General features: G+C 41.3%; 1 protein-coding gene across 2 annotated transcripts in view; it reads right to left on the bottom strand.

The window, feature by feature from the left end:
- Positions 1-9,024: 9,024 nt before the first annotated feature.
- Positions 9,025-11,657, bottom strand: part of DCBLD1 (discoidin, CUB and LCCL domain containing 1) — a 46,543-nt gene continuing 43,910 nt past the window's right edge. The window contains exon 15 of one of the 2 annotated variants that reach the window (XM_030267789.4): positions 9,025-11,446. In XM_030267789.4, the coding sequence (XP_030123649.4) occupies positions 10,929-11,446 (518 nt within the window). In that variant the 3' untranslated portion in view covers positions 9,025-10,928. The remainder of the gene's footprint in view (positions 11,447-11,657) is intronic. The other variant, XM_072926805.1, reaches the window with a different exon arrangement.

Below are 11,657 nucleotides of genomic sequence, written 5' to 3'. Positions count from 1 at the left end.
CAGAGTTGTATTTAATTTTCTTCTATTTTTACATATAAAAAAGACCCAAGCATGTGTGTGTGCTTTTTGTCTGTTAAGCATGTAGGCCACACCTGGCTGAAAAGCTAATATGGGGGAAACCAAAACAGCATGATGTAAAGTTTGACTTTAATCTAGTCTTGGCTGGCAGTAGTTAAGAGCAAAATACAATTTTTTTGAAAGACACAGTTACAGGACATGTCTCAAATTTCATTAAGATGCATTTTCTGCTGAATGTTTTTCAGTTAAAAAACAAAAAATATTTGCAGTGTCTGACTGTATACCATAAATATTCTGAAGTCCTTGACTAGGAAGAGCTGTAAAGACCTAGACCTGTCAAAGGGTTAAGTCATTTGGCTAAAACTGTGGAAAGTGCACTTTATCTCTCCTTTGTTGTTTTTTTTTTTTTAATTTTGGTTTTTTTTTTTTGTTTGCTTTTTTTTTTTTGGTGGTGTTTGTTTTCCATGCATTTTGAAATATTAAAAGTTTTCCACTGGAGTTAGAAAACACTTCCCTTTAAGTTACACCTTTTAGTCCTGATGTTTAACTCCTTTTGTTCAGGTTGAGTGTCTGTTTTGTGTTTTAAATTATATTGTAAAAGAAATAATCTCTCACCTATCCTGGAGTAGTCGTCTCACCCTAAAGCATGAAGTTCATCTGAATGAGCAGAGAGCTCAAGTGAAAGGCAGTGCTGTGGTAACTGGTAGTAGTATAATTATGGTAAGTGCTTATTGGGAGTGTGTAAGCAGAGGGCAGAAAACTGTGAGCGTAGGAACTGTCTCAATAGACAAGGCTGAGTCATGTTGGATGAAAAGATGTAGAATGTACAATTGGTGAGGGTTGAAACTGTTAACTATTTATTTTTTAGCTTTAAAATTTTTAGGAGGGTTTAGATATGGGTGACTTCAGCAGATGGAAGGAAGAGGGAAAGGGGAGAAATCTAGCTAGAGCTGTTGTAAAAAAATGAGGAATAGAGGCAGCTATGAATGAAGATGATAGAGGAGAAAGAAAATTACTTCTTTATGTTAGCTGAGGTCCAAGAAGATAATTCAAAATGTCTGTGTTCCAGTGTCCTACTGAAGAACCTCAGAGGCTGCTCCCAGTGACTGTGGTCACTGAAGAATCCTCTGCGTTTTTTTCCCCAGAGACCCACACATTACCAGAAGAGAAAGTGTCCTGACTTAGGATATGTGTAAGAAGTCTGGTTTTGCTGATTAAAACCTCAGCTCAATGGTCTGAAAAAAAAATGGGCTAACGTATTTCAAGCTTGCCTTTATAAGCATGAACTTACACTACAATAATTGGAAAATATCTCCTTGTCCAGCATGTCTTTTCCAATAGGACGCAGTTCCCAATTCTTTAGAAGTTTTGCAGTTGTAAGGGAACTAAGGAATTGAGAAGTGGAAAACATGCTGACTTTGAAAGAGAAATAATAATTTTCTTTGGATTTTCTTTTCTCATGGATTTTCTTTTCTCATATTGCTTTTAATGCTTCAGAGTAGCCTTGTCCTAGCTACTCTGTTCACCTGATCTTCCCTTCCCACAGATGTACTTTGGAATCTGCTCACGATGCCTGCTCCTTTGTAGGATTTGATGCTTCTGAGTCAAATGGTTGAAAAAGGCCAAGTAGTATTTTTCAAGGATTTTTAATTCCTAGGTGAAAACTTTAAGTCACTTGGGTAAATTTTCCACACTCTATACAAGGGTTTGATTCAATCAGCTGTCTAAATTATTTGGTGTGTCTGTCAGCCTTCTGCCTCATGTGCTACGGCTTGTGTTTTCCAGCTCTACCTAGGTTAAACATTGGAGCTACTGATGTTTTGAAGGCTCTGTAGGAGTATGCTCTTCCAGTCCCTTATGAGGGGTATTTTGAAGGTCCAGATATTGATCCCAGGAGAACAGGTTACAGTTTTTCTTTGTAACTTTCTACTGGAGATAGTGATCACAATTCCCATCAGAATTTTTGGCATCTGCATTTCTTCAAATTTCCTTTTTGAAATGCAAAAGCACTGCAGTCTTAGCTGGTTCCCCAGCTTCTCCTGTATCAGTTGTGGGGCCATCAGCTCCCTGCTGCCTGGTTTCCAATGGCTGGGTCTCAATCAGGAGATTAGGAAAATATAAAGGAAAGTGAAAGTCCAGGCATTCACAGTCATGTTTTGATTGCCTGTAGTGCTAGAAGTCAGGGGTGCTTGGGAGACAGCTGGTAACTTCTGTTAAAACTGCAAGTCTTCAAATATATATGTAAATCTTGGTAAATCCTTTTGATTAAATCTTAATTTGCCTATGAACTGTCTAAATACTTGCATCAGTATTACTTCTGTCAAATAAGTCGGATTCCCATGAAAATATTTTTTCTAATGTTACTTTACTTGCGGTTGCCCAAGTGTTTCTGTCACCAATTTCTTTAGGGGAATGGATTAAAGGCCCTGCTCCTGAACTGGAATAGTTATATATTTGGTCCACTGGGCTTACACTGCTGGAAATGTCCTTGAATTGAATGCTTTCCCTTCCAGTAAGAAATGGAGTGTCCCTATTCAATCCCTGCTGGAACAACCTGTAGAGAGTTTGCCATTATTGACACTTCTTCTGCTGAAGGTCAGGGAAGAAGGTTGCTATAGGTTGCCCATGCTGATCCTCTTGTAGAAGTGAAGCCTTTTAGTTATGCCCATAAATGCACTGGTTCCTCCTGCTTTTATTTATAATTTGCATGGTAGTCGGTGGTTCTGTCAGAAGGGATTCCTCATGGGTGCTACAGTTTAAACCCTGCAGTGGGTACCCTCAGCTTCTGAGGGTGGCTTGGAACAGATAAACTGACTTTCTATAAATCATAAAGGGGGATTTCTGTATAGCTGTAATTGACTGCTACTGCAGGCTTTCATTTATTTGATCTTCCTTTTTTATCCAGTGTGGCAGTTTAGGTGTTCTCCTAATTTGTGAGAGATGTGGGGTGCTACAAGGCAATTTAGGAAGAAGAATTAGCAGAATTAGGGTGCTCCTTTAAGTATTATTTTAAATAGTATTTTAAATCCAGGTCACATATTACAAACTTTTGTTTTTTTTTTAAATAAGATGGCAATTCTATGTATTATGACCCCCACATCTTACTAATTTAATGGGGTTATCTTGAATGGTCTGGGTAAGTAGGCAAGTGTACCTGGGGCTGTGTCAGTTTTTATGCTGTCTTCCACTTCCAAACCGGTCTATTACTTGGTAATTGCGATTTGTGACCAGAATCTTGTTTTTCCGTGCAAAGTACTTGCATTTGTGTGTGGTGCCAAGAGGGGGCAGCAGCTTCCTTCCAATATTTAGTATTAACGAATCTTTGAGAAACAGAACCTATTGTTTCATGGGTTGGTTTTTCTGTGGTTTGGTTGGTTGGTTGTGGTTTTTTAATTAAAAAAATAGAAAAACTTTATTTATTAGAACTATTTCTAGAAACATGTAATCTTAAAATAATTAACATCCAGTCTAATTGACATCCTGTAGCAAGTAGTTTGCAGATGGCACATACTACAGTTAAAAATTGTCCTCTCTATATATCAGTGAAGTTTATGTCCAAACACTCATAAACACAGACAAATATAATTACATACTGCTCTGCATTCATGACTTGCTAAAAAACACTTGATTATCCCCATCAATTACTTTAAAAAATGAGTGCTCTGCTCTCTTACAAGCTCAGAGAAAAGCAGTGAAATGTTTTATCTCTTGTTTGTGGATGGGTTAAGGCTTTCCAAAAGAAGGGACTGAATGCACTGATAAAACATGAAGTGAGATGCCAGGTAGGTTCATAAATACTGCTGCCTGCACTTTGCCAGTGCCCTTCAACCATGGTATAGAACCAGCCTTGTCATGTTCCTGGAATCTTTGCTGGAACAGAGGCTGCCCATGGTCAGAACAGGTGAGGAAAAGTAGGAAAAAAAGGAGATGACAATTGTGTTTTGCTCTAGTCCAGGTTCAGACAGAAGCCTCTTGGTTGGAGAAAGAGGAAGGTCAGTTCACATTGACCCACCATTGTCTTCTCTACTGGTGCTCTTTTCCAGAGACCACCAAATGATAATCCAGTCTGCAGGCCTTGTTTGTTGCCATTAACCAGGTGATCAATAGACCCGTCAGCAGAGACATATTTATGTCCTTGCTGCTGGTCCTTGTACAGTGATGAGGTTGTATTATAAAGGGGGGAGGATGGACCATTACTTCATATGTTAAAAAGTTAACTCTACACTTTAATACTTTAGGGAGTATGAATGCCATCTGCAAGGTCTTTGTAAGATAGTGGAAGACTTATTGCAGCATTGTTATCAAAAGCATGGCTTTGTGTTGTGGCCTGTCAGAAAAGGCTTGTGTGGCCTTTTACGATGAGACGCTGAAAGTGCTTGATGCGTGAACCATCCACAACCTTTTCACATCCACATATGACACTGGCATTTCCATATAACAGGCATGCTTTATCCAGGTCACCTTATTCAAATTTTATAAAACTGTCTGTCAGAACAGATGGTGTCACTTAAGGATAAAAAGCTTAGCCATAGATGTGAAGAAAAGCTGCCTCTTCAAGTGAGGTCTGCTAGCTCGTCTTAGTCTTTATCACCCCTGTCTTTCCATGCTCAACAGAGGACTTTTCACAGGTTTGTAGTTGGTGCTTTCAGAGGCCTTTGCATTTTTGGATATGTTTGATTTGTTGCTACAGCTCTGGACAGGTGACAGCATAGTTGTCTATCTCAGTTCGCCCATCTGTGAAATAGTGTTTGCCTGGGCCAGAGAAATTAAGATGCACAAAACACATTTATAGAGCCTGGTTTCTAGTATATGCTCAGTGGGTTTAATTGTTCAGACCATGGGCAGGCTGGTGGGTAATATTACTGTCTTTCTGGGTCTTTCTCCCCTTGTTTTATGGCAAGCATCAACATCTGTAATCTGCCACTCCTCATGGAGGAAGACTTCTGATGACTTCCCTGTCACGGCTCAGGCATCACCCATTGTTATGTGTTTTTTTGCTGTTTGATTTAAATTTGTCTTGATGTTTCTTTTAAGCCTAAAATTTTGGCTCCCTCCCTACCTTTTTGCCTGCCTTCTAGTAGGCAACATACATGTGTTTTCAAAGTCTATTATTGTCTGTTGTCATCTCATTTGGATGAGAGAATGTTACAAGCTTTGGATAATTTGTTATGTTTGTAAGTTTTCTCATTCTTTTTGGTAGCTCAGATTTAGTAGGAGGAAATGCTGGGTATTCAGGCTACTGTTCCTCGTTGGGTTAGCCAATAATGCAGATTATTAGTACATTAATAATACAAAGGAGCTTTTCCAGTAAAGTATGTTAAAAATTCTGTGTCTAGTCAAAATTATGGATTCTTGAGGTCTGTTCAGGGTGATTATTCAGGGCACAAATGCCTTAGTAACACTACTGTGTCATAATTGTTGACTTTCATTTTTTACTATGGTGAAAAAATATGTTGTCCTTTAACTTGATTAAGTTAAAAAAGATTTCTCTTTTTTGTACTTGTGACTATACAAAAATAAACAGGATGATAATCTCTTGGATGTCACATAGCAGAGCAGTAGCTGTGCTGTGAGTGTCTAAGTACTGAATTAACTCAGCCCAGGACAAGAGGTTACTAAATAACCTTTGCCCACTGTAGATGCCAAAGGTTTTTCAGGACTTACAGCCACTTAAAGTGAGGCAAAGCCCAAACAAATTGGTGACGTTTGAATGAAAGTCTCCAAATTCTCATGTCCAGACTATACAATGAGATAGCACAGAACGTTAGATGTGAGGCATCCTCCTTATCATGCATAGCAGGAATTTTCTCCAACTAAGGATGTCTTCCTCTTGTCTTTATCTAGTTTAGAAGTACTTTATCTGACTTCTTATCGTGTGTCCTTAATGGATTGTAGGACTGTACCGGGGGGAGGAAGGGGGCTTCAAAAAAAGGAAGCCCTCAGGAGAGGTTTCCATTTTAAGTTTGAAACTGATTGTGCAGAAATTGCACCTTCCTTTAAATAAGTATGTTCTGTGAAACTCACTCTATCTTCAATAATTCATAGGCATTGCACTGGCAGTCTTGTTAACCCCACACATCTATGGCAGGGTAATTTTCAGTGTAGGTATCAACAACACTGATGAGTTTCAAATGAAATGGTAAATTCTGCTTTCACACTGTACTAATCACAGTGTAGGCTGTAGGTCAGGACAAACTTACATCATAGCTGACATTGGAAAGAAAAGGGCAGTACACAATTTTTATTATGGAAAATAATAAGGAAAAAGGAATGCAACAACATAACCTTGTAATTCCTTTGGTCAGGCCTGATTACAGGCTGGGGAGCCTTTAAGAGGCCCACTTGCTGAGCAAAGCTTACCTGATTTTGGAGAGAGAGTGGACAGAAGAATACAGATGGCTTTCTACAAGGTTACTTTTCAGTGGGCCTCTGATCTGGCAGGACTGCTTTGAGACAACAGACTCCTTTCTTAGAACTCTCTTCATTTTTTCACTTTTTGTTTTAAAGGTACTGATCTACCAAACAGGTAAACACAATTAGGTATCTGCTCCTATAGCCTATGGGACCCATAGCCTGATATTCCCATTCTGTGTAGGGAATGTTTTTTGCTTCAGACAGGGCTCCGTGAAAATCTGCCCATGAAGTGAAGAAATGCCAATTCTCTGACAGTCAGTGGGAAAATCTGAAGGAAGTCTGTATTAAAAACTTAATCTTCCCAGGTTTTAGCCATGCCAATAATGCAGACCAGCCATGGGGTTCACCAAGCTGCTTCTGGTGATTAGAATCCAACCTCCTGTGTTTTTTCAAAATAAGGGGGCAGGGATCTGCCATTTACACACAGGTGCTAGAGACACTGCTGTGACTGCTGCCACTTCAGCTCAGTGCTCACAAGACTCCTCAGATGCCAGGGGTGCAAAATACCCTCAAGGCTTTCCCTGCATGCCCCCATCTCTGCAGACTGCTGTATGTAATGGGTGGGCTACTGAGCTGGTTGAACCCATCCTGTGGATGGTGTCTGGAGAGGCAGGTGAGACCAGGCTGTTGATCCAAAGATCATAAAATGAGAGCAGATGATCTAAACAGGACATACCCTGAGCCAGGAAATCCTAATTCCAGTCTAGGGCTAATTTTAATCTATTGTCTGTTGGATGTAAAGATCATGGTAAGGTACTAAGTTAAGGTTTAATATCTGATGTTTAGCAACTAAAAGAAGTAGAAACATACTCTTTGGAATTACTCTTGCTAGGAAAAAATGATTTTATATTGAGCATTAGAAAGGTACTTGATAGAAGAAATAAGAATTTGCAATCTATTTTCCAGTCTAAGGTGGTCGGGGCAAAGAAAATTTGTGGTTTTGCTGTGATATTTTGGGAACCTTTGATTTTTTTTGGTTCTTGGTTTTTTGTTTTTTGGTTTTTTTTTTTTAATTATTTGTGTTTTAAATATAAGGCAACAGCTGGAAATGCATGCTGTCATTTTTTGGTTTGAGTTGTAGGTAGCTGACACCATTTTTTACACTTTCTTACCTCAAGAGTCACCTACTTCGATTCCCTTGGTCAGACGTGCAGTTACAGGGCTGCCCCTGTTCCCAGCAAAGTCAGCCCCTTGCTGTCAATAGCAATGGTGCAGGCAGATCCTAAGTGCCAGGAACAGTTAATATTTAACCATCTTGTGGACTCTGGCTTGGCTTTTCTGTTCCAACCTACTGGGAGTGCCTGCTTGGGGAAGAAGTTTGGTATCAAAACATCACTGAAAGTCTCCATTGACCAGAGGATCAGACTCTGCTCTCACACAATCTCTAGAGATGCCGGAGAGAGATCCAGAGCTAACAGGCCTTCTGAGTGTGGAAATATCCCAAAACAGTGTATTCTTCACTGTGGAACAAAGGTTTTTAAACCTGGGATGTCTTACAAGGCTGCCTGTGTTATACCTGCATCTGGCAGGTAGGACAGGCTGATGCAGACAAGCTGGAGTTTGGTGTATCAGTATGTAAAAAGCCATTCAGAGGATGCGCATGAGGATGGGCACGGGCACTGGTAAGATTCAGGCAAACCTCTTTTATTCCTACAGCAGGATTTTGTACCTCTACCTCCATTAGGATACAGAGACGAGGGGTAGGAAGCTCCCTTGTGTATCTGCTGCTAGGATTGCTAAAACCTTCCTAGGCCAAGGTGGAGAGGCCTGAGGCTTTTAGTGTTAACCACACTCAGCAGCCACTCAGATGTAAACCATGAAGCACCATGGCAGTGACCAGGAGATGTGCTGCCTCCATCCCTGTCAGCACTAAGCCACTGTGAAGGGAGGCTGAAGATGTTTGGGGATCTATTTTAACCCGGCTTTGCAGGTTTGTTGGGTTACTTTTGAGGGGGGTGGGGATGAAGGCAAGGGACAAATTGAGACCAAACTTTCCATTAGGATAAATCAACTGTGTTAAGATGGATTTGAATGACAGCAGAAATGGGCAGATGCTTCTGCCAAGAAGCTTTTGACACTTGTACCATGACATCTGTACCATGTTGCAGATGTGCCAAGCATGTGGCAGAAATATGCAAAAATTTCATTATAACACAAATAGTGTCATCTGCTGCCTGGTCCCCTTGCATTGCTGCGTTCCTTAGCTGCCTCATTAGGTGGGGAGTAGACCTGATTACGGACTTGTTTGTCAAGTGAGAAGTCAGACTAATTAGTTGTGTGGGCAGAGGATCGGTTTCAAGCTCATCGGGAGGGCATCCTCATCCTTTCCTCAATCATATGCATCCTGCAGCGGGGTTTGGTGCAGGAATTTGTTTGTGGGTTCTTCTTTAGAGCTTATGGACAGAAAATTTGGGCTAAATGGGGCACTGAGAGAATCTTTTTTTAGCTTGTCACACTGGAGCCGTGAATTGCAGCAGCGCAACTGGCACTTTTGCAGGGCGTAAGGAACACTTCCTTGTCACCCTGCAGGGTATGTGGCGGGAGTGGGCGTGCAGCGATAATAGAGTCACCAAGTGAAGTGGCAGGCCTGTGTGCCTGATTTACAAATACCAGTGTTCTTTATTTACACAGACATGTAAACAACAGAAGGTAAACAACACCGCCCAGCTCGGTCTAACAAACAGGCTGCTGCTGTTTCACTTCAGGACCTGAGGTGTTTTAGACATTTCACAGAAACTGTATTGACAGCAAACACAGGAAGGCTACGAGGTCACCTTGACTCTTTCTTCTCTGCACGGGAATTGCATGCACGGTGTGGCAGTGCGGGGGAATGGCACCACCTGAGCCGCAAAACAAGGGTATGCAAAGAACCCACTCAGAGCTTGCCTTAAGTTCAGGTCTGGCCCGAGTCAGCAGTATTTGTGAGCAGTACCACTGCAACCAGTCTGTACTCTGACAGCACTTTCCACCTAGAGATCTGAAAGCACACTGCGAACAGACTGATCAATCTTCGTTGCATCCTTTGCAAATTATCCCGTTTATATACAAGGAAATAAAGGGAGGGCCTTCAAAGAGTGGCTTTCCCAGAGCTCAGGTTTTACTGGTCTCGTTTCCCAACCTTGCGCTTTAAGTATAGCACCATTCTTTCTTCACAGAAGTATATAGCTTCTTGACATTTTAGGACAAGCTTTTGAATTCAAAGAAATGCCCCACGTCCTGGAGGTAGAAGGGCAGTGGACGGTCCCAGTCATGACCAGAAGCTGTTCTGCTCCAAAGCTGCCCCTGCTGAAAGAGGAGCCAGCGACTGTGCGATACATTGCACCCAATCCCAAGCTTTTTCAAGTTTGTCTGAAAACGGAACTAAGGGAAACATTAGCTGCAAAAGAAAAACTATTCCAAAACAACAGTGCTGATCAGATGTCTTGCAAATTTAACTGCAACAGTAAGCCATACACACACTGTGTTTCAGTTAGTTAAAATACTTCTAAGAGAAATGTTACACTAAATTTGTATAACAGAAAAATACCTAGTGGAGAAATTGAAGAGTTCAGGAAGTTCACTGCTTTGTGCCAAGGAACAAATTTCCTTATAGCTTTAGCAGCAAAAGAATCAGCTAGGGCTTGAACAGCATTGACTTCTCAGCTGTAAATTCACATTTTGGTTACACACACACTTCCTAAATAAAAAAAATAAAAAATTAAAATACCTTCTCCAGATTAACTGGTATTGGATATGTTGTTGGGTCTTGGTTTTTTTGGTTTGTTTTTTTTTTTTTTCCCTTGTTGTGGAGTGATAACCATGGCTTGAACCCAAAACCAGTTTCAGCATTTTGACCTGTTTTCTAACATGAATTGCAAGTTCGATGGGCTCAGCTTGTACTCTAGATCATATTCAAGCATGTGAGAATTGCTGCTAAAAAAGCAGCTGGGAAGTTGTGTTTGAGCACAGTATTTAAATACTCAGCTGCCTTCTCTCATGCACATTATGCAGCAAGACGTTTAACTTCTATCCTCCCAGTCAGAACTACAGCCGCATCTTCAGTTATCATAGGAAAGGAAATGAATCAACACAACCATAAGATACACCATTTACAGCTGCCAGTACAGCAGCAGGTAAGATAAAGACAGAAAAAGTGGACTTTTTAGTCCTAAATAGGCATTCCTGCAATCCTTTCAAACCCCCAGGTGAAAAGGAAACCTAAGAAATTCTCCTTAAATAAAAGCTATGTACAAATTGCACACATTGCAAATGGAGCACTGAGATCAGTTACAGAAAATAAGATGTACAGTCTTCACTGATAACATCTCTCTTGCTATAAACAGTGATAAACAGCATATGCTTTCCTCAGATGTCAGAACCCAGCAAGACAGCAATATTATGTACACAGGGCTTGTTTGCCTTCTGCCTCCCACAGCAGAGTCCCTCCAAACTCTGTTTTCACTTCAGAAAGCTGTGCAGCGACGTTCCTGCGCACCGTGCCGCTCCTGCTCGGCAAATCACAAGAGAGCTGTCATTGCTGTCTGGCTTATGGGCTTTAGGCAGTCCCTGGGCGTGGAGTAACCCTCGCCCCCGAGAGCAGTTTGCTGGGGTTTCTGGTAGTCTGTGCTGTAGCTGACAGAGGTCAGAACACCATTAACTTTGGGTTTGTCGTAGTTTATGACACTCTGGGGTGTCTGATAGTCCCCGTTCCTGGAGTCGGTTTTGCATGAACTGGAGAAGCTGCCGGCGGTAAGGGAATGTATCTGGGATGAGGCGACAGGAACGTTGTAGCCGCTCTCAGGGGGGAAATTACTTTCTCTTGCTATGTGCCGCTCTATGATGGGGGTGGCGTACTCGGGCTCTTGGCTGGTCAGGGGCAGAGCATATTCGTGCCTGTTAGCTCTGTGAGGGCAGTGATAGTGATTTTCAAACTCAGAACTCCCCCTTCTTCCCTCCTCTTTGGTGTCCATGGGGCGAAAAGTGGATCCTTTACGTGTTACTGTCCCAGTTCCGATCATGAGAGGCTGCTGATAATCTGAAAGGAAGCATGAAATTCTCAATAAGGCATAGAGTGGTTATCTTATGTATGTAATACTTATGCATAGATAGGTATTTTATGTTGAAAAACTACCCTGTTATTGTATCAGAAGTGTGGTTATTGCGGATGTGAGGAAACCTTTCCCCAACACCCATCCTGTAACCTCCTTCAGTGAGCAAGAGTTGCAGAGCATGGCAGAAACTTTTCC

This window comes from Taeniopygia guttata, chromosome 3 (genome assembly GCF_048771995.1).
Source record: "Taeniopygia guttata chromosome 3, bTaeGut7.mat, whole genome shotgun sequence".
Classification (NCBI taxonomy): domain Eukaryota; kingdom Metazoa; phylum Chordata; class Aves; order Passeriformes; family Estrildidae; genus Taeniopygia; species Taeniopygia guttata.
This window is presented reverse-complemented; position numbering and strand designations above follow the sequence as displayed.